Source organism: Chiloscyllium plagiosum, unplaced genomic scaffold (genome assembly GCF_037043375.1).
Source record: "Chiloscyllium plagiosum isolate Xiang-an unplaced genomic scaffold, Cpla_swu_hap1 HiC_scaffold_18, whole genome shotgun sequence".
NCBI lineage: Eukaryota > Metazoa > Chordata > Chondrichthyes > Orectolobiformes > Hemiscylliidae > Chiloscyllium > Chiloscyllium plagiosum.
This window is the reverse complement of record NW_028270156.1, coordinates 11,133,895-11,158,106: the sequence shown is the minus strand read 5'-3', so window position 1 is coordinate 11,158,106 and position 24,212 is coordinate 11,133,895. Positions and strand designations below refer to the sequence as shown.

Sequence of the window (24,212 nt, the reverse complement as noted above, 5' to 3'; positions counted from 1 at the left end):
GTTTCGGGTTGTTAGTTCCAGCTGTCCGTTGCAGTGATCGGTATGTTGGGTCCAGGTCGATGTGCTTATTGATTGAATCTGTGGATGAGTGCCATGCCTCTAGGAATTCCCTGGCTATTCTCTGTTTGGCTTGTCCTATAATAGTAGTGTTGTCCCAGTCGAACTCATATTGCTTGTCATCTGCATGTGTGGCTACTAAGGATAGCTGGTTGTGTCGTTTCGTAGCTAGTTGGTGTTCATGGATGCAGATCGTTAGCTGTCTTCCTGTTTGTCCTATGTAGTGTTTTGTGCAGTCCTTGCATGGGATTTTGTACACTACATTGGTTTTGCTCATGCTGGGTATCGGGTCCTTTGTCCTGGTGAGTTGTTGTCTGAGAGTGGCTGTTGGTTTGTGTGCTGTTATGAGTCCTAATGGTCGTAGTAGTCTGGCTATCAGTTCAGAAATGTTCTTGATGTATGGTAACGTGGCTAGTCCTTTGGGTTGTGGCATGTCCCCATTCCGTTGCCTTTCCCTTAGGCATCTGTTGATGAAATTGCACGGGTATCCGTTTTTGGCGAATACATTGTAGAGGTGTTCTTCTTCCTCTTTTTGCAGTTCAGGTGTACTGCAGTGTGTTATGACCCTTTTGAACAGTGTCTTGATGCAACTTCTTTTGTGTGTGTTGGGGTGGTTGCTTTCGTAGTTCAGGACTTGGGCTGTGTGTGTGCCTTTCCTGTATACCTTTGTGGTGAATTCTCCGTTCGGTGTTCTCTGTACCATCACGTCTAGGAATGGGAGTTGGTTGTCCTTCTCTTCCTCTCTAGTGAATCGGATTCCTGCGAGTGTGGCGTTGATGATCCGGTGTATGGTCTCTATTTCTGTGTTTTTAATGATTACAAAGGTGTCATCCACATATCCTTCCCAGAGTTTGGGTTGAATTTGCGGTAAGACTGTTTGTTCTAATCTTTGCATCACCGCTTCTGCTATAAGTCCAGAGATGGGTGAGCCCATGGGTGTGCCATTGAGTTGTTCATATATTTGGTTGTTGAATGTGAAGTGTGTTGTGAGGCACAGGTCCAGTAGTCTGAGTATGCAGTCTTTGTTGATCGGTTCCCTGTCTTGTTGTCTGTTCTGTATGTCCAGCAGGTTGGCTTTTGTTTCTCTGGCTAGGGTTTTGTTGATAGAGGTGAACAGTGAATGAGACCATAGTTTCTTCCTTTGCAACACAAATTCCTCCGGGCTGTAGGCTGTAGCACCTAAACCTAATCCTCACCATCTCCAGGAAACCAACCAAAATGAAACAGCTGGATCTATAAAATGGCACCACAGATTGTTGAAGGAGCATCTGATGGAAGATTTCTTTAAACTAAGAATTTTAACGTGGACTGGGGTAGCATGGTGGGTCAGTGATTAACAATTCTGCCTCACAGAACCAGGGATCCAAATTCAATTCTAGCCATCGGGCAACCATCCATGTGGAGTTTGCACGTTCTCCCCGTGTCTGTGTGGGCTTCCTCCGGGTGCTCTGGTTTCCTCCCACAATCCAAAGATGCGCACGTTAGGTGGATTGGCCATGCTAAATTATCCATAATGTCCAGGGATGTGCAGGCTATGTGGGTTAGTGTGTTTGTTGATGCTTTTCAGAGGATTGGTATGAACCTGCCCCCAGGCCTTCAGGATTCTTTGATCAATCTATCCTCATCCTCTGCTACTTGTAACTGTTTTTTTATTGTCTGCTTGCGTTTGTTTCAGGCATTGGGAGATATTTTACTCTATCTTTACTTTTGTGAGTTTTAGCAATAAATCTAACTCTTACTTAATTCAAGGAATTTGGTTGGCTTATTTTAATACAATGAGCTACACATTGTTAAATATATACCAGGCAGACAATATAGCAAACTGTTAAAATTCAACCTTTGTGATTAAACAATTGAGCAATAGGACAAAGAGGGGAATTCTTCACACCGCCTAACATTGTCTTAACAACATGACAAATGTTTTAGAAATTTTAATTAGTCTGATGTTGTATTTTAAGGCTTTCAATCAGCTTCTCCCCAAGTACATGAATGGGTATGGTGTAAAGGGCTAATTTTTTTTAAGGTCAACGTTAATGTTTACCTTAAAGGTAACCTGCAACCCATTCTAAAAGATGAAAGACTTAACAGCAATCTAGGTTTGTTCAATGTATTCTTTCAGTTGCATGACACTGAGATCTTTTGCTATAAATTCTGCGTTGCATGATCCTGCTCCATAGCTACCTGATGAAGGAGCAGCACTCCAAAAGCTCGTACTTCCAAATTAACCTGTTGGGCTATAACCCGATGTTGTGTGATTTTTTTTAACTTGTCCTGATCTTATGACATACTTGTTCCAAACTTTACAAAACAGCTGAACTCAAGAGTTGAGGTGAAAGTGATTGCCCTTAACAGGCTGCATTTGACCAAGTATGGCATGGAGGAGGAGCCCAGTGAAACTGGAATTAATGGGAATTGAGGGGCAAACTCTCCTCTTGAATGGAGTTTTAACAAGCACAAAGGAAGATGGTTTTGGTGGTTGCATGTGAATCATCTCAGTCCCTGGGCAGGTCTATAGGAGTTCCTCAGAGTCATATCCTGGCCCCAGCTACTTCCTCAATGACCTTCATTCCAAAATAAAGCCAGAGTGTGTGTGTTTACTGGTGATTGTATCATGGTACACCATCCTGTCTTGGAGATATATCACTGTTTCTTGACAATTGCTGGGTCAAAATCCTGGAAATCCCTTCCTAACAGTGTATGTTCCTACACACCTGGGAGTGTTTCAGAAAGGGCACAGTCACAACCTTCTCAAGGGAAATTAGAGGTGGGCAATAAATGTTGGTGCAGCCAATACATTCTGTGCAATGTCAACTTATAAAAGATCTTGTTCCTCTTTTGTCTGGAAGGGGCAGAATTTTCTACTTCCACAAGTAATGAGTAAGAGATATTTATGAAGACAAACTGGAAGCTTGTTTACATTTCTGGGGTAAACAACCTTATTTGAAACCATCTTTCATTTTGGTTACTTTCACAATGCTTGTGTAAATTCACATTATACGGGATATTTATCCAAACCTTTTCTGTAAAAACATTGTGGACAAAATGGCAGGATGTGACAGTAGGCAATGTTTCTTCAGCTCACACAGTCTGGTTTCCACCATTATTTAATCTTTGTTTCCTTAATAGTTTTTATTTCAATTCATTCAGAGGTTATGGGCATTGCTGGCTGGGAAAACACATAAGCCTGGCAAAAACAGCGAAAGGACGCGTTGACACACCAATGCCCCACCAACCTTTCCCACAACCACCACCTCCCCAAGTATAACAGAGAGGAGAAAGTGAGGAATGCAGTTGATGGAGCTCAGAGTCAAGAGTGTATTGCTGGAAAAGCACAGCAGGTTAGTCAGCATCCGAGGAGCAGGAGTATTGACGTTTTGGGCATAAGCCCTTCATCAAGAATGTATGGAATGGCGGGATTACCTTACACTGAAAGACTGAAGCGACTGGGCTTGTATACCCTTGAGTTTAGAAGACTGAGAGGGGATCTGATTGAGACGTATAAGATTATTAAAGGATTGGACACTCTGGCAGCAGGAAACATGTTTCCGCTGATGGGTGAGTGCCGAATCAGAGGACACAGCTTAAAAATACGGGGTAGACCATTTAGGACAGAGATGAGGAGAAATTTCTTCACCCAGAGAGTGGTGGCTGTGTGGAATGCTCTGCCCCAGAGGGCAGTGGAGGCCTAGTCTCTGGATTCATTTAAGAAGGAGTTGGATAGAGCTCTCAAAGATAGTGGAATCAAGGGTTATGGAGATAAGGCAGGAACAGGATACTGATTAGGAATGATCAGCCATGATCATGTTGAATGGCGGTGCAGGCTTGAAGGGCTGAATGGCCTACTCCTACACCTATTGTCTATTGTCTATTGTCATAACAGAGCCTGTGGTAGCCCCTTTGGTCTGTACAGCCACTGACAGACTTGCCCTGAGATTGGAAGAGGGTCATCCTTGTCCGCGAGAGGCCACCAATGACAGGCTGTTTTTTCAAACCTGCCTTCAAAGTTTGGACAGTTCTTTCAGCCAGACCATTGGATGATGGATGGTAAGAAGGTATCCTTATTTGCTGAATATCATTCGTCTTTTGTGATTACGGAGATGGCCATGCCAGTATAGAACCAGATGGCCATTTAACCAGATATTTATCTTGATTGGTTCTGATTTGGATGTTGTGAAACAGTGTTACAGATACACAATCTAAGACCAACACTTTCAGGAATCCGTCTATTGCAAAAGAGACTCACAGTTTTTCTATCATCGTCCCTGTGTTTGACAAATGAACTCTTTACATGTTCAAGGTGTGGTGCTGGAAAAGCACAGCCAGTCAGGCAGCATCCAAGAAGCAGGAGAATTGAAATTTCGGGCATAAACCCTTCATTAGGAACTCATTCATTCCTGATGAAGGGCTTATTACAGAAACATTGACTCTCCTGCTCCTCAGGTGCTGCCTGACTAGCTGTGCTTTTCCAGCACCACACTGTCGACTCTGATCTCCAGCATCTGCAGTCCTCACTTTCTCCTCTATACATGTCCAGACATTTTGAGGGGGCATCCACAATGACTGAGAACATTGAGCTCATGAAAGAACCTGCATAGTTTACGTGTAACCAAGTCTAGGGTTTACCCGGCCAATCCCATGGTTGTGGGGGAGCTGCTGGTGATAACTTTTGACCTTGTTGGCACTCTGGGCGCGGTCTCACCAATGTGGTTATGTCTACATCCAATCCTGGCCATGAGACATAACTTCTGGCCAACATCTTCATTTTGGGAACCCCTGGGTGACCCTGGTGGAGTTCAGCCAGTATGTCGCAGTGACCTTTGCTGAGGGCAATCACTCCTGCTCCCAATAATAATAGTCATCCTCTACAATGATCTAGTCTCTCCAGGTCCAAAAAAGGTTTCAATTCAGGTTATGATGACTCTTTGGTTTCCCTCATCACCACCAACAGTTTCAGTTTTGCCAGGATCGGATCCTTCTGTGTTCAAAAGGTATTGGTACAAACCCATATGAGTATTGGTCGCAACATACTTCGGGGAATCCTCATTTTACCCCAATTGCAATCATGCTTGGGTCATGTCCAGCTTCATGAAGAACGACGTCCCTGTCAGTGTTGTGTATAAGTCTGCTGTGTCAGTGATTGGGTATTTATCCAGCTGGGAAAGGTAGTTTAGCATTTGTATAAAATCCCCACAGAGGTGAACCAACCCATCGGGCTTCACGATCAGTATGACCAGTGCTGCCCACTCTGCAAACTGGATTGGTTTGGTGATTCCTTCACTTTCCAGCCTTCTGATTTCAGCCCCAACTTTTACTTGTAAGAAAAATGGCACTGGAAGGGCCTTGCAGAATCGTGGAATTGCTTCCTGGTCAACATAGTCCCTCGGAACTATCAACCTTTAAAAGTCCCCAGACCGAGGAGAAAGTGAGGACTGCAGATGCTGGAGATCACAGTCGAGAGCGTGGTGCTGGAAAAGCAGAGTAGGTCAGGCAGCATCCGAGGAGCACGAGAATCGACGTTTCGAGCATAAAGGATTCCTAATGAAGGGCGTATGTCCGATATGTCGATTCTCCTGCACCTCGGATGCCTGACCTGCTGTGCTTTTCCAGCACCACACTCTCAACTCTAGCCCCTAGACATCCCTGAAAAATCTCCAGGTATTTAATTTGGACTTTAATCTGGCAGTCATTTTCTAATCGAAAAACGTTCAGCTGATCAAGGTGAATCTTTCTCAACAAATTTCACTCTGTCAGGCTTGGGCCCAAGCCTTTTACTGCAATCAGTGATGACTGAACCAGCTGCTTCTCACAAGAGACCAGGTTGTACCCTTAATCTGTAAACATCCCCAGTACAGATTCTTAGTCTAGCTGAGATCTTATACAAACTTAAAGGTTGGAGTGCATAGTCACTCTTGTTAACAACTGGTTTGCGATCACTGAGACAGCCGTGCCAGTATTGACCTCCATTAGAACCAGATGACCATTTAACCAGATACTTATTTTGATTGGTTGTGATTTGGATGTTGCTAAACATGTAACTGTTCCAAACCAGGGAAAGTTTAGGCTCCTAATAACTGAAAAAGCTATGAGTCCACAAGCTGTCCAGAGAATTACTTGTTGCTTTTCATCTGCCACAATGTTAGTTGCCCAGAAAAAAATAATGCATTCTTACCACATACTGGCCCCAGTCTTCAATGGCAGGATTGAACAAGTCAAACTTCCCAAATAAGAGCATGATGCCAGAAATGCTTAACCCAACTCAATGATAACTGTTGTGAATGAATTTCTTCAGGAGCGTGTTTTTCTGTCATCGCCAGAGAAATAATTCTACAGAAGCCGGTATCCCATCACCAAGTCCCTCTTTATTTATACATGGAGAGTCCTTGACACTGATCCAGCTCCCTCAGAGTCAGCTCTCAGAGTGAGCAGAACCTCTGACACTGCTGTTTATATCTGTCAGCCAGGACCCCCTGATCAGACCAGGTTAATGGCCCTAATCAGGGAACTCTTATTCTATGAAGATCCACCTGGCTGACCCAGTTACAGTCACAGCAATTACATCATCACTATTCAGTCAGCTCTTTGTTGTGAATTTTATTGATTACAGATTTCATGATGGGATTCAAACCAATGTCCCTAGAACTTTAGCCTGGTGTTCTGGATTGCTAGTCCAGTGACATACAATTTGGCCACTATCTCCCTGAACGTATATTTGATTTCAGCCCACCAGACAAGCAGTTTACATTTACATTATGATCACCTCCCAATGTAAGTACTTCAATCTTTGTAAACTTAACTTCATGCAATAATCCACCATCATTATCCTCACATGCAATAATTCCTTTTCAGCCATCAACCCTGCGCCCACTGACCTACATTGATCCTTGGCCCACCAGCACTTCAATTTGAAAAACTTACGTTCTCATTTTCAAATTCTTACATCATCTTGCCTCCCTTTTATCACCCCATCCACATTCCCTATTTCCAAGTCCCTTAATATCCCTCACTCTCTAACATCCTTCAGTCTTCAATAACAATAAACTATTTCCACTGGTCAGAGATTCAAAGAACAGAGGGGGTCATCTAAAAATTATGGCCAGACCATTCAGGAACAATGTTATGAAGCATTTCTCCACAGAAAGGTTGGTAGAGAAATGAAGCGCACTTCCACAAATGGCAGTGGATGCTAAATCAGTTGCTCGGCTGAATCTGAGATAGGTAATTTTTTTGTAAAGCAAAGATATCAAGGGATACATGGAATGGCACACATATGAAATTAGGCCACAAATCAGCCATGATCTCATTGAATGGTGGACCAAACACGAGAGGCTGAATAGCCTACTCCTTTTCCTATAATATCAGTTTACCTGATGCAGTGTCAAAGTCTGATGGATCACTCAGACACAAAACACCTTAGGCCATTTCATTGAATTGGAGCCACAATATAAATGCAAATTGCTGTCGGTCAAGATGTTTGATGCCACACAACAAGATTACCTTCATCCATTTGTGCATGGGATTGATTCTTGTACAAGGAACTGACATCAAAACTCCATCGCACTTAAATGACAGATGGCATGAGTTTTTTTTTAATAAATAAAGTAGTTATTTTGGCAGCAACTAATTCATCAAAACACATTCAAAACAATGCAAGAGTGTACATCTCCACACATTTCTCATGTTCAGTATGTTCCCTCAGGATAGGAAATACTCAGCATCAATAAGAATCTCTTTGAAACCACAGGCAACCACAACATTATTTGCTTGTAATTTGCACTGGAATTATCCTCAGGAACCTAGTTTCAAATTCCATTTCAGTCATTGGTTAATGTATTTCATTTTAAGGGACATTCTGTCTAATTTAGTCCATATGCACTTAAAGTACTGAGGATGCTTAATTGGAAGAGCCTGGTAAAAAATATCATTTCAATCTCACTATGAGCGAGTCTCAGTAAACAGGTTTTGATTATATCACAAGTGATTTGTGTCATCTGTTTGAAGCAAAACAGTGATTCTTCTAAGTCATCTTGCAATCATACTAAAGACTCAGTTTAATGTTCTTGTTGTACCCTTTTGGTTGCAATACAATCTGATTTTGTTTGTGGTGAACTGTACTGGCATATAATTGTTGCAATCTGAACAGGATATTCATGTCTTTGTAGACATCGACTCATTGATGTTCAGTTTAGGTTCCGCCAGGGCCATTCAGTTCTTGAACTCAGTTGAAAAGAGCTGAATTCCAGAGGTGAGGTGAGATTGACTGCCCTTGATGTCAAGGCTATGTTTGACCAGGTGTGGCATCAAGGACCTCTAGCAAAACAGGAGTCATTGGGCATTTGGGAAAGCTGTTTGGAATCATACCTGGTGCAAAGGAAGATGGTTATGGTAGTTAGATGTCAGCCGTCTCTGCTCAGAACATCTCTGCAGGAGTTCTTCAGGAGGGTACCCCAGGCCCAATCATCTTCAGCTGCTTCATCAATGACCTGCCCTCCATCATAAGGTCAGAAGCAGGGAAACTCGCTGATAATTGCAAAAGTTCAGCACCCTTCAAGACTCCTCAGATACTGAAGCAGTCCATGGTCAAACTCCGTAAGATGTGGGCAATATCCCAGTTTGGCTGGGCAAGCAACATTTGGGATTCACAAGTTCCAGGCAAAGACTATCTCCAACAATGATGTGGAGGTGCCAGTGTTGGTCTGGGGTGGACAACCCCAGGTGGTAGCTACCTGACAAAGGAGCAGCACTCTGAAAGCTAGTGCTTCCAAATAAACCTGTTGGACTATAACCTAGTGTTGTGTGATTTTTAACTATTTCCAACAAGCGGAAATTTAACTTCTTGACTTCAATATGTTTAGTATCACTGAATCCCCCACGATCAACATCCTGGAGGTTCTAGTGATTAGAAACTGAATTGGACCAATCATGTAAGTTTTGTACCTACAAGATCAGGTTCAAGGCTATGAATACTGTAGCAAGTAAAACATCTCCTGACTCCACAAAGCCTGTCTACAAGGCACAAGCCAGAAGAATGACTGAATGCTCCCTATTTGCCTGGAGGAGTTCAGCTCCAACAAAGGACAAAGCAACCGACTTGACTGGCACCAAATCCACAAACATTCAGTCTCTTGTACTGTTCTGTAACCGCAGTATGTGCCACTTACAGAATGCATTGCAGGAATTCACCAAAACTCCTTCGACAGCACCTTCTAAACTTATGACCACTTTTGTCAGAGATTTACCTCTGTTTCTGTCTTGTCAGAGTATCTGCTGAGTATTTCTAGCATCAGCCATCTTTTTCTTTTTACACACAAATTACTTCCTCTTCGAAGGCACGCTTGCTTAATAGAATAATCTCTCAGCACTTTTTCTTTTATAGTCATTCACATGATGTGCATGCTGTTGGCTAGGGCATTGTGAATGGCCCTTGCAAAAGTACTGTAGAACCACTTTCCTGCAGATTATGCTCTTCGACCAAGCTTTTTGTCTCTCATCAGCCTCAACTTCCAAAGATCTGACTGCCTGTAATGACGGTTTTAATCAAACTCACTGTCCCTACTCTGTCAAAACAGTCAACCAGCCTTACGTTGCCAAGGACATTTCTGTGTTTAACTGAATTAAACTGCAGTGAATGTGAGTGTGAACTATAAGACCATATAAAATGTACTCCAACTTTTCTGTCCTGCCTTCTCCCCTTAACTTGTTAATCTGCAATATGTCTATCTCTGTCTTTAAGCACATTCAATGACATTGCCACAGGAGGCTTTGGAAGCAATGAGTTCCACAGATTCACCACCCTCTGGCTGAAGACATTCCTCATTATCGATGTTCCCTCTCCCCTTCAATTATGAACCTCCCAGGTTGGCCAGCCCACTCTGCAGTGATTTGATGTCAGTCCGTCCTTTAATTGACATGAGGTGAGTCCACAGTCCGAACCAAGAGGTAGTCCTGTCTCATATGAACTGCCAGTCAAATTCAATTGAGCTCTCTTCCTTAACCACGCCCACTCCCACTATCCCCATCCCATCTAGCTGCCAGGTCTCACATGGTGGGCTTGACACATTCCACTTGCTTGGCCCGTTGTGAGGAGGGCCTTAAGTGACAAAAATTGGCTCCATCAGGGCCTCATCTAGCCCAGTGGGGTGCCCAGTGCCTCCCCTGCCACTTGCAAAAGTTGCAACTGGGGTGAATGGGGCCAAATTGGCAGATGGGTATGGTGTCACTGCCATGACAACCAATTTTAAAGCATCTTTGCCATGCCCTGCCCAGTAAGCATTAAATAATAACCAGTGCAACCATTCTACGCATACCAGTCCAGTCTCAAAGAAAGAATGAACCCGCATCTCTATGCCAACTGCCATGACCTCAAGATGTCACATAACACTTGACAGACTGTGCAATATTTTCTAAAATGTCATACCTTTTGTAGAGGAGGAAATGTACAACAAAACATGTACAGTCATTTCTCACAAACAGAAATATGATAATGGTTAGATATTCTCTTTTAATCAGAAACAAAAATTTCTGGAAAAACTCAGCTGGTCTGGCAGCATCTGTGAACAGAGAAAAACAGAGTTAGCCTTTCAAATCCAGTGACCCTTCTTCAGAATTTCACAGTTGCTGCTAGACCTGCTGAATTTCCCCAGCAATTTTTGTTTCTGATTGATATTTCCAGCATCCACAGTTCTTTATTTTATATTTGTCTCTTTTAATAATGTCAATGACAGTGGGGAGAGGTCTCCTGCTCTTTAACCCTGGTTACTTCCCAGATAGAATCTTGCCTGGTTTGAGCCAACCAAAGTTCTCACCTTTAATTTATTACTTTATAAAAAATGAATAACATCATGCACCATTTCATCTTCTGCTCTTTGAAAATAAAGATTGATGGCATTGACTGATCTCTTTAGCCATTATGACCTGCAGTGGCAATTTACTAAGTGCTCTGGTGAACAGTTACTCTCAGCTCAACACAAAGCAATGTCAAATATGAATGCAGACGTTCACCTCAGAAATCAGGCTGACAATCTGGCTTCTTCATCAAACTAGGCCAAATGGTCTAAGATGACCCTTGGAGATTACCACATACTGGTCATAATGTAATTCTCATCTCAGCACAAAGCCAAGTTTAAAAAACTCCCAAATAGTCCAACTGTTAATATTTACTTCTCAATAAAGTTTAATGTAGGGATAAATCCCACACTGAAAGCTTTCCTCAAATGGCTACTTAGCTAACCGCTGACTGAAACTCTGAATGTACAGACACAGAGGCACAGAACTCTTCTTTTGTCACAAGCAATGCACAACTGGGATCTGCTGACTGTACATTACATAATTTCGGGGCCACTTCTGTCGATGTAGGACAGTTGGGATCTCAAACTTTACATTGGTTTGAACATTCACATATGTCAGCAAACTCCCCCCATTTCTTTTCAAACATTCGTAAAACTGTTCCAGATGTGCACCAGGACACAAACAAGAGCCGCACAGTTTCAGGGAATCAATTCCAATAACATTTCCTTTGTCTGGAAATAACATTATTTGTCAGAAGAGAATTGCTTTCTGACTTATAAAGCTCACTCCTAATGACATTTAAATCATCTGCTTACTCATAATTTTATCTCCAAGCCTAAACAATCATTGCCTTCCATGTTGTGTACTGGTCTGAAAGGGTTAATACTGAAGGCTGCCACAAGCTCCACCCAAGATGGTGATGCTGCTTAATTCTGTGGCTGGACAGCTTAGGTTCTTCAAGGATTAAGACCCAACATTCAAGTTCTCCTTTTCATCTCTGCATCTGTCAGTCACATCAATGTAACTATTGATAAAATGCAATAAACTAATTGGAGATTCTCTCCAATTTCAGCTGGCAGTTAGCAAAAGCAGCGCTTCTAAAGCTCGTGATTCCAAATAAAGTTTAATGTAGGGATGAACCTGTTGGACTGTAAACCTGTTGGACTATGACCTGGTGTTGTGTGATTTTTAACTTTGCAATAAACTACTTCTTGTTCAAGACAAGAGCATCTTCTTAGACTAGTACGTGGCTTTGTTCCACCATACTAGACCCAGCAGGTTCTGGAGATCACACACTTAAAGAGAATGATGGCAACAAACTGACCCCATGGTGAGATGAAGGCTCAGTTTATCTGCCCAAAATACATTCATCCCTGCAATGTGCACTATCTGCAAGATGCGCTGTAGTAACACACCAAAGTTTCTTTGGCAGCATATCCCAAGCTTACAATTCTCTAAAACCAAGAAGAACAAAGCAGCTGATACTTGGGAACATCACGGTGTGTGCAAAATGAGACTCTGTTCTACGACCATGCATTAAAAAATGCATTGTTTTTTCACATAATAGGGAATTAGCTACTCTAATTTTGATCTGGCAAAGAAGAAAACATATTTCAGCAATTTTCCCTTCAACGTTTTTGAACATTTTTAGGTTCTCTTTTCCAGATGAGTGCTGTTGATGACCCCTATTGACATGTACCAAATGTCTCCATTATGCACCTTCCATCACAGATGTAGCAATATTGCAACTTGGCAGAGGACTGGGCTGGAACACCGCTGATCAGAATTTTGATTTGATGTTATACTGCGTCTTCTAGATGTGCAGACACAGTTGAGAAGTTCAGATCCTGACAACGGCCTGTGAATTTTCTGTAATTTTGACAAAGCAAGCCTACTCCAGTCATCTTCTAGTTACCTCATGACACAAAACATTGGGACCTTGACAGTCAACCATTTCTGTTTAAATATTTCACAACTTGCGCTGATATTTTCGAAACAGCATGTATGTTGCTATAAGGCACATGAGAACCTTGGATTTCAACATAACACGAGAGGATTCCTTGAACTTTGTAAAACTATGGAAACCAACACAACCATTGCAAATTTTCAATAGTCAAGACATATATCCAGTTTTCCTCCTTGTATTTTCTACTGTTTATTTTTTTTTTGTAATACAATTACATGACCATTGCATTCTGTTTGTTTTCTGCTAGTCTAGCAACTAACTCCACCGTGAGAGAATCAAATTATTTAATGCCCGGAACTAAGAGCAAGTGTAAGAGATTAGTCTTTCCACAGACAGAGTTACTGAACTATGGCATGTTTTACTTGTTGCAGATAGCACTGTGTATTATTTAAAGAAACAGGAGAGAGATCAATGTGTGAATGAGCTGGCACGGACATGGAAAACTGATGATCTCCCAATATCTCAAAAACCTCGCGGGTGGCAAGTCAGTAAACCAGCTCTGCAGAAAGTCATTCACGATTGAAAGATGAAAAGAATTAACAAAAAGAATGAAATGTAAGTATTAAAGGTAAGAGAAAGAAAGGAAGGAACACATCTGTTGTCTTGTAGCAATTTGAATTCCCTTACATCTTTCAAAAACAATGAAAATGCGCTTATAGTCACTACTATAATCTACTTTGCACTTCAGCTTAATGAGTAGGAGCTCCTCCTGAATACCTCGAGTCAGCAGAGGCCTACACCTTCCGTGGTAAGTGGAATTCAACATCGCCTCCAATATTCGTGTGAAAACCCAAATCAAACAAAATATTGTACATACTGGAAATCGAAAACACAGGAAGTGCTGGAGAAATTCAGCAAGTCTGGCTGCATCTGAAAGAACTCCCATTTCTGAAGAAGAGTCATTACTGACTCAAAAGGTTAACTCTGCTTCTCTCTGCGCAGATGCAGCTAGACCTGCTGAGTTTCTCCAGTATTCTCTTTGTTTGTTTATGTAAACACTGACTGGTATCTCAAAGTTACGTTATTGAGTTGTTACCATTTCCACGTGCCATGTTTTACTGAATGCTGAAGGAAAGCATATGGCTTGATGGGGATGAAACTGAAAACTAACAGCTAATTCTTATCAATAGTTTCCATCTGCCTGTGGAAGTAAACAGGTGGAGATTCTTCTCACAAATGTGAGATTAATTGACAGGTGCATTTATATTACAGCTTCTGCTTTGAAACAGAAAGTACCAAGCTCGGTCCCAGCTCAGCATAACCATTATACAACACTTCCTCCAATTGGGATTGTATTGACAAAATCTGAAGTACCAGAGACCGCGGATCTCAATAGTTAAAAACACTAATGTTGAGAGTGTGGCTGTTGAGGAGAAACACTTCAAATGAAATCAAATAGGTTTAATGTATGCCCAAATGTCCTATTCCTCCAGTGAAGACAAGACTCTGAACTGAGGTTAATCTCAGCGGGGTCATACGAACATACAAATGCAGGAATATACAAACTAGAAGCAGGAGTAGGTCACTCAGTTCGCTGAGCCTACTTTGTTTTTCAAAACAATCAAAACTGACCTGATGACTCCATATTCCCACCTTTCTCAATAACCTTTCAAGCCCTGGCTTATCATGGATCTATTTGCCTCTGCTCGAAATCACTCAAGCACTCTGTTTCCACCGCATTTGAGGAAGAGTGCTCCATAAAGACACATGGCCTTCTGTGACAAAAAGCTTTCTCCCATCTGTTTTTTTACGTTATTGACCCTTTATTTTGAGCCTTAGCTCGATATTCTCTGACAAGAGGAAACATCATTTCCACATGCCCTTATCAAAATCCTTCAGAATCTTTCAAACAAGTCTGCTCTCATTCTTCCAAATTCCAGTGGATCCAAGTCTTGCTTGTCCACCTTTCTTCATAAGACAATCCACCCACTCCAGCTATTAGTCAAATGTACCTTCTCTGAACTGCCACCCGTGCAGTTAAATGCTTATTTAAATAAGGAGACCAATACCATACACGCTACTCCAGATGTAGTCTCACTAAGGCACCATATAACTGAAGCATAACCTCCTGACTTCTGCATTCAAATCCCTTCACAATGAACGATAACACTAACAGATTTCCTCATTACTTGCTGGACCAGTATATAGACCTTTTGCCACTCATGCATGAGGACACCCAGATTCTTTTGCATTTCAGACCTCAGCAATCTTATGGGCGGCACGGTGGCACAGTGGTTAGCACTGCTGCCTCACAGCGCCAGAGACCCGGGTTCAATTCCCGCCTCAGGCGACTGACTGTGTGGAGTTTGCACGTTCTCCCCGTGTCTGTGTGGGTTTCCTCGGGGTGCTCCGGTTTCCTCCCACAGTCCAAAGATGTGCAGGTCAGGTGAATTGGCCATGCTAAATTGCCCGTAGTGTTAGGTAAGGGGTAAACGTATGGGTGGGTTATGCTTCGGCGGGTTGGTGTGGACTTGTTGGGCCGAAGGGCCTGTTTCCACACTGTAACGTAGTCTAATCTAATCTCAAACCACTTAGATAATATGCTTTTTTATTCTTCCTGCCAAATTATTCAATTTCACTTCTTTCCACATTATACATCAGTTGCCAGAAATTCGTCCACTCACTTAACCCACCAATATCGTTTTGCAATCACCTGTGTCCTTTTTACACTTTCTTACCTAGCTTTGTGTCCTCAGCAAAATTAGATTCCCTACAGTGTGGAAACAGGCCCTTCGGCCCAACCAGTCCACACTGACCCTCCGAAGTGTAACCCACCCAGACCCATTTCCCTCTAACTAATGCACCTAACACTATGGGCAATTTAGCATGGACAATTCACCTAACCTGCACATTTTTGAACTGTGGGAGGAAACTAGAGCACCCGGAGGAAACCCACGCAGACACAAGGAAAATGAGCAAACTCCACACAGACAGTCGTCCTAGTTACCATACCTTCTGTTTCTTCATCCAAATCATTGATAGACACAGAAAGAAGTTGAAGACCCAGCATTGAGCACTGTGGTACACCATCTATTACATCCTGCCAACCAGAAAATTACCCATTTATGTCCACTTTTTCCTTCCTGTTCGCCAGACAATCTTATATCCATACCAATATGTTACACCTCATTTTCCCACAAAAGACTTTGATGTGACACCTTGTCTTCTGAAATGAATCATTTACAAAAAGGTCCCCGTAATAGGATAAGGGATTCTCAGGGAAATAATATACATTGCTAATAGAACAATAGTATGGACCGATTCATGGCAGCCTTTGGTAAATCTTCTGGATTCCCATTTAGCCTGTCCACTTTTGCTGTCTCAGTTGAGCAGTGTTCTGACTATTCCATAGTAGGTAGAGTATCCAGGAAAAGTGCACTTGATTCAAACAGCAAACTTGTAATGGGCTTGTGCACTTGTCGAGAGGGGATTAGTTTCTGAATGACAGGTATCTTGTTTTGTTGTTAGTTTCTTACAAATTTAAAGTACGTTCATTGCCTCACTTGATCTGGATTAAGTGCCTGTAGAATTGACTGCCTGTTGAGACCTAGCTATCACTGTGACACTGCTTATTTATTTTCCAGTGTCAATTAAATCTGACATCAAATTGAGCGTTGCTTTGTCATGCATCAGCAGTGTTGGCAATAAACAGGATATTCAGCCAATCATATTGAAGTATTCGCCTGCACAGCAAACCAGGAATTTAAACGAATTTCATTTTTCATTCGAATTTTTGGGTTTAAAAAATAAATGATGATGGTTTGACTAAAATAGAAGCTAAAATAAAGGTAAATGAGATAAAAAGGAAATATTTATTGAAAATGTGGTTTTTAACACAACAGGCATGGGTGACTCTGTGGTTAGCAATGCTGCCTCAAAGTGCCAGGGATCCAGGCTCAATGCCAGTCTTGGGCAACTGTCCGTGTGGAGCTTGTGCCAAGGTGCAGTGGGGTGAGGCCCTTTTGGTGAAGTTAAATTGGGGTCTGTTCAGTTATTGGACCCTCTTGGTGCCTCAAATGCATATAAATATAGGAGAAAGTGAGGACTGCAGATGCTGGAGATGAGAGTCGAGAGTGTAGTGCTGGAAAAGCACAGTAGGTCAGGCAGCTCCTGCTCTTCGGATACTGCCTAACCTGCTGTGCTTTTCCAGCACTTCACTCTCGACTCTGCATGTAAATATAGTCTGGTTCAAGTTGGAGATGTCTTTGGTTTGTTTGGATAGAGTTAAACTCCAATATTTGTTTTCTTGATATGTAATGTACAGACCCAAATTGTGTTTGTGACTACGTTTACATAGAAAAATACATTTTACGAAAAAAGTATATTTTTGAAATTAAAAATAAGTTTGCACATTCTCCCCATGCCTACGAGAGTTTCCGCTGGGTGCTCCAGTTTCCTCCCACAGTTCAAAACTGTGCAGGTTAGGTGGATTGGCCATGCTAAATTGCCCATAGTGTCCAGGAATGTGTAGGCTAGGGTGAGTTAGCCTTGGGAAATGTGGAAGTATGGGGATGAGGTGAGTTTTGGTGGGATGCTCTATGGAGGATCAGTGTAGACTCGATGGGCTAAATGGCCTCTTTCTGTACAGTAGGAATTCTAACAGGATAATTTCATGGTCACTGGCATAGGTGACTTGTTTTTTTCAATTATTTAATTAACAGAATTTAAATCCCTGTGAGATGGTTTGGAATTCTGGGCTGGATCTTGGCGGGGGAAGAGTGGGACTTAGTGTGCTCTGTCTAGAGTACACCATTGCCACAGTGGCCTTATGTTCGTGAAGGCTGCCCCATGGCAACAACACAGTGTGGGAGGCCTTAAGTAGGTGAGGGTCAGACTCACACCCCCTTGGTGGAAACATAGCTCTGTTCCCAAGAACTGCTAGCCAATCCAATTTGCCAGCAGCAGAAACTGTCTCAGAAATGATGACTAAGAATCCATTGATGATTATTGGAAAAATCCATCTGGTTCATTAAGGACAGGCCAGATCTACATGTGACTCCAGAACCACAGCAATGTGCTTGACTCTTAACTGGGCAATTAGGGATGGGCAATAAATCCAGGCCCAGCCAGTGATGCCCACATTCTGTGAATGAATTTTAAAGATCTACTGGTTCTCAGTAGTGGGAATGTCAGGAGGGCCACAGAGAAGAGTGATTGAGGAACCCACATTAAGGTAAACCTCCAATATCAGTGTGGAAAGGGACTGGTAGCCTACCACATTTGGAGGGAGGGGTGCAGGCATGGGATTTGAAGGCCAAAGGTGGAGAAATGTCTTTTAATGCCCATTGGAAAATGGGCAAAACGCACTTTTCTTCCATTCACCTTTATCTACAATGTTGTTGAAAAATGACTTCCTGAGCTTTCTTCACCTATATCCACACCAACCGCTGAATGGTAATGACAGCATCAGATCCTAAAATAAAACAAAGAACCACAGATGCTGCAGATCTGAAACAAAAACAGAGACTGCAAGAGAAACTCAGCAGGTTTGGCAGCACCTGTGGGGAGAGAGAGAGAGAGAGCAGAGTTAAACATTTTGAGTCCGGTGACCCTCCATCAGAAACAATTCTGAAGAAGGGTCACTGGATTTGAAACATTAACTCTGGTTTTTCCCTCCCCAGATGCTACTAGGCCTGCTGAGTTTCTCCAGCACTTTCATTTTTTGTCAGGGCATTTGTTAATAAGCTCAATTGCCAGTAATGGTTTTTCCTGAAATTGGGGAGGAATGCAAGATGCCAACTTCAGTACCCGCCTGCCAACACAGCCATGAGGTCCAGGGTTGTGAGGGTGGCAAGTATGAGGTGCACTCGCTACCAGTCACAGAGCACAGAAACAGACCTTTTGGTCCAACCAGTCCACACTGAACATGTTCCCAAACTAAACTAGGCCCACCTGCCTGCGTTTGAGTCATATCTCTCCAAGACTTGCTTATTCATGAACTTATCCAAATGTCTTAAACATTGTAACTGTACTTGCACCTGCTTTCTCTGGTTCATTCCACACATGAACCACTCTTTGTGTAAAAATGTTGCCCTTCATGTCCTTTTTAAAACTTTCTCCTCTCACCTTTAAAATATACCCAGAGTTTTGAACTTCCCCACCTTATGTCCCATATGATTTTCTAAACCTCAGTAAGGTCACCCCTCAACCTCCTATACTCCCAGTTCCCACATAGCCCCAGCAGAGACATATCCAGAGGAAGGGCATGGATTCCAACTTCCGTTCTTGGGAATGTTTATCCAGGCCTGAGGGTGACTAACCCAGCAAGACATCTACTATGTAACTGTTCCCATAAAATGGAAAATCTCAATCCAGGGGATGGACTTTGCAGAGACACAAGGAGCTGACTGCTTTCAGTAACGTATGTAACTCCAACGGTGATATTATCGGCAGTATATATAATCTAAATAAAACCATAAGACGTAGGAGGAGAAGTAGGCCATTCAGCCCATCAAGAGAGCATGGGTATTCTGATCATCTATAACTCCACTCTCCTGACTTTTCCCTATAACCCTTGATTCCCTTCCTGTCTATCTCAGCCTTGAATATACTTGGTGCCACTGTTGGACTGGGGTGATACCAGATTACAGTCCAACAGTTTTATTTGAAATCACAAGCTTTTGGAGCGCTGCTCCTTGGTCAGGTGAAGGTGAATACACTTAACCACCCAGTCGGCACAGCACTTCAGAGATAGGATGGCACAGTGCTTAGTACTGCTACCTCACAGTGCCAAGGACCTAGGTTTGATTCCAGCCTCTGAGTGGAGTTTGCATGTTCTCCCTGTATCTGTGTGGGTTTGTTCTGGTTTCCTCCCACAATCCAAAGATGTATAGGTTAGGGTGGATTGGCTATGCTAAAGTGCCTGTAGTGTTCAGGGATATATAGGTTAGGGGCATTAGTCAGGGGTAAATGTAGGGGAATGGGTCTGGGTGGGTTACTCTTCAAAGGTTTGGTGTAAACCCTGGGTGGCACAGTGATTAGCGCTGCCTCACAGCACCAGAGACCCTGGTTCAATTCCTGCCTCGGGCAACTGTCTATGTGGAGTTTGCACATGGGATAAGCACATGGATGATGATGGGATAGTGTAGGAGACGAGCTGAGAATAGTTCACGGGTTGGCCCAACATTGAGGGCCAAAGGGCCTGTTCTGCCCTGTATTAGTCTATGTTCTATTTTTGACGGCTACAAAAGTACTGAAGTTATTATGAAATGGGGATGCAGCACGGAAACGTAGACTCAGAATAGTATTAACGTTAGGGACTTTGCCCCACACCTTGAACTTTGCATCATTCGGCTGGGGTTCATGAGATTGGTGAGGAGAAAGTGAGGTCTGCAGATGCTGGAGATCAGAGCTGGAAATGTGTTGCTGGAAAAGCGCAGCAGGTCAGGCAGCATCTAGGGAATAGGAGAGTCGACGTTTCGGATTCCTGAAGAAGGGCTTATGCCCGAAACGTCGACTCTCCTATTCCCTAGATGCTGCCTGATCTGCTGCGCTTTTCCAGCAACACATTTCCAGTTCATGACATTGGTGCCATGGAATCTAAGATAGAGTTCCGAGTGCCACCATCTGCCAAAGTCTCTGATGGACAGAAAGGCAGTGTGAGACGCACATGTTTATCTCAGTTGTTTAACTAAATTATGTCACTTTATAATATCGATGTGTATCAATAGTCTAAAAACCAACAATTATGAATTCATATGTGTATTCAGTATTTTAACCCAATAAATAAGGGCGGCACAGTGGCTAGCACTGCTGCCTCACAGCGCCAGGGTCCCAGGTTCAATTCCAGCCTCAAGTGACTGTGTGGGGTTTGCACACTCTCCCCGTGTCTGTGTGGGTTTCCTCCGGGTGCTCCAGTTTCCTCTCACAGTCCAAAGATGTGCAGCTCAGGTGAATTGGCCATGCTAAATTCCCCATAGTGTTAGGTACATTAGTCAGAGGGAAATGGGTCTGGGTGGATTACTCTTCAGAGGGTCGGTGTGGACTTGTTGGGCCGAAGGGCCTGTCTCTACACTGGAAGTAATCTAATTCCTATCTAAAAACTTGTTGGGCCAAATGGCCTTTTCCCACACTGTGGGGATTCTGGGAACTCCCCAGAATCACTGATTTTTTTGTTTAAATTCAGAATTTTAGTTTTATTGAAAAAAAAAGCCCACATTACAGAAATCTTGATTTTTCTCACATCCCAATCTGGAACGGAATGAAGGCAAGATTGCACATCAGTAAGAGACAATTCTATTCAGAAAAGTGACTGCTGTTAAGACCGTAAATAGTTCAGAATCAAACTTCTCCCACCTGCCTCAATAAATCTCCACTTCTACCCACTCCAAAATAAATTTTAAAAAAAGATAATTCTCCATTATCCGCACCAGAAAGTGCACATAGAAGGGGAAGAAAAGCAGTGGGATGTTTCGAGCTTTCTCTCTTGGAACTGTGATTCAGGGCTAACAAGACGTTTCAGCAGCCTGTTCACTGAGAGGGTGTGCTTAAAGCTACAAAACAACCCCAGAGACAATAAGCGTTAGACTCCACTGTACTCACCCACGGGGAGCGACGAGGAATGCGCCGGAATCTCACCGTCAAAGATTGCGCTGAAGACACCGCCTCGCCTGACGTCCGGTTTGGAAATCGATCTGCTATCGATCTTGCTGAACTCGCTGAGTTCATGCTCCATCCCAGGCAAACTTCCAGGCGCAGTGAGGAGTTTGCTGCACTCCCCTGGAACCAGGCTCCTCCACACCTGCACCCCACCCCTTCCCCTCTCGGGGTTGGGGTGTTAAGTCAGCTTGGTTGTGGGGTGTAGGGCAGTCACTTGCAGATAAGCGCAGAGCAGAGGGAGAGTAGAGATGCACTCAAGCCGATCCATCCAGCGGTGAGTTTGATAACAGCAGGGCGTGACCGCGGCACACAAAACAAAGCACCAACTTCATACCCGCTGGTGCCCCAAGTGCCATCTCAGGCTGTCCGGGTGTGACTGGCAAGCTGTCCCTGTCACTGAGACAAGCCACACCGCCCGGAAATCAACCAGCTCAGACTTTACAGAAAACTCCGCTTTGCCAGGCACTCACCAGTACAATCTCCCGCAGCAACTGGTCGTACAACACAACCACAAGGCTTCCAGGCATGAGAAAGGAAAGTGGACGATCAGACATCGTTAGCAACTGGGAAAATGCTAATGAAGCTTCGACTTAATCCCAAAGCCTCAGAAATCGATGAAGCTGCTGTTTTCATTCAGGCCAAATGCTGTGAAATGTAAACTGAGAGAGATTGCTCCATAGGAGACTCCAGAGTGTGGTGCTGGAAAAGCACAGCAGGTCAGGCAGCATCCCAGGAGCAGGAGAATCGACATCATCAGTAGTAGACTCGCCAACTTTAAGGGCATTCAAATGGTCACTGGATAGACATATGGACGAAAATGGAATAGTGTAGGTTAGATGGGCTTCAGATTAGTTTCAAGATTAGAGTGGCTGGAAAAGGACAGCAGGTCACACAGCATCCGAGGAGCAGGAAAATCGACATTTTGGGCAAAAGCCCTTCATTAGGAAGATTGGTTTCACAGGTCAGCGCAACATCGAGGGCCGAAGGCCCTGTACTGCGCTGTAATGTTCAATGTTCTATGTTCTTGTTGGAAGAGCTCAGCAAGTGTAGCAGCATCTGTGAAGAGAAACATTTAGGTCTCATGACCCTTCCTCAGAACTGCATAGCAGAGTAATTGCCTTATTGAAAAAAAATTGAGCTTAACATTTATTGAATGTTAGAAGTCACAACATTGCCTCTTCTTCCTCAGGTGGCTCAGGAAATTCAGCATGTCCAGAAGGACCCTCACCAACCTTTGCAGATGCACCATAGAAAACATTCTATCAGGTGCATATTGGCCCTGTATGGCAACTGCTCTCCCCAGGACCATAAGAAACTACAGAAAGTTGTGTATACAGCCCAGACCATCACAGCAGCCAACCTCCCAACCATGGACTCCATTTATACTTATTGTTGCCACGGAAAGGTTGCCGACATCATTAAAGACCCCTCCCACTCCGGTAATGATCTCTTACAACCTCTTCCGTCAGGCAGGAGATACAGAAGCTTGAACACATGCACCAGCAGGTTCAGGAACAGCTTCTTCCCTGCTGTTATTAGACTGATGAGTGGACTCTATAACTTCAAATCTAATGTGCATCTTGCTTTTGGACATCTCCAGTTTAGCCATAACCCTGTATGTCTCGCTCTGTCTAAGCACCCTCTGATCTGTATGTCCTTGTTTGCTGTGATCTGCCTGTATTGCTTGCAAAATAAAACTTTTCACTGTACTTAGGTACATGTGACAACAATAAATCAAACCAAATAAAATCCAACATGGCAGCAGTCTAGATAGGTCTACTGTGCAATATGTGAGGGGCATGGGCCTACACATGAACCCAATTCACAAAAAAACCTCACTCTGTTGTAAGTCAAGAGCGTCAAATAATCTGACATACATCTCCAATTATTCAATGGTTAGCATTTGGCATTTTCATTTCCATATTAATCACTTAATATGGCCATAAGGCACAGGAACAGAATTATGCTATTCAGCAACATTGAATAACATTCACACCACACAAATTCCAGGCAATGACCTTCTCCAATAAGAGACAATCTAGCTACCATTCCTTGATATTCAATGGTGTTACCATCACTGAATCCTCTACTATCAATATCCTGAGGGTATTTTCTTTCCTGAAGAAGGGTTTATGCCCAAAACGTCGATTCTCCTGCTCCTTGGATGCTGCCTGACCTGCTGCGCTTTTCCAACAACACATTTTTCATATCCTGAGGGTATCCATTGGCCAGAAACTCAACTGGATGCACCACATAAACACAGTGGCTTTATGTTTTCTTTTCTCTTTTCATTTCCTCCACCCACTACCGCCAACAGAAGTAATGTTTATTTCTCCCCAGCACCCATGTCACAAGCGTGTAGATGTAGGGCACAGTGAAGAAATATGGAGTACAGAAAACTTTATTCATCTATCACCACCAGGAAGATAACAAAAGGCCAGGAGATGAGAAACACAGTGTGGCTACAAGAGCAGGTCAGAGACTAGGAATACTATGGTGAGTAACTCACCTCCTGACTCTCTGCATTGTTAAGCAGAAAGTACCTGACGGGTTCTTTCAGGTCAACTGAAAATTATTACAAGAAGACACATGGACTCCAATCTGTAGGTAATTTAGATCAGATTCCCAACAGGGTGGAAACAGGCCCTTCGGCCCAACAAGTCCACACCGATCCTCCGAACAGTAACCCACCCAGACCAATTTCCCTCTGACTAATATACCTAACACTATGGGCAATTTAGCATGGCTAATTCACTTCACCTGCACATCTTTGGACTGTGGGAGGAAACCGGAGCACCCAGACAAA

At 43.2% G+C, this 24,212-nt stretch overlaps 1 protein-coding gene across 1 annotated transcript in view; it reads right to left on the bottom strand.

Annotated features, from left to right (window-relative positions):
- Positions 1-22,210, bottom strand: part of ano3 (anoctamin 3) — a 571,317-nt gene extending 549,107 nt beyond the window's left edge. Inside the window, exon 1 of the mRNA XM_087996305.1 lies at positions 21,350-22,210. Coding sequence (XP_087852431.1) covers positions 21,350-21,482 — 133 coding nt within the window. The 5' untranslated portion in view covers positions 21,483-22,210. The remainder of the gene's footprint in view (positions 1-21,349) is intronic.
- Between the last annotated feature and the right edge of the window lie 2,002 nt (positions 22,211-24,212).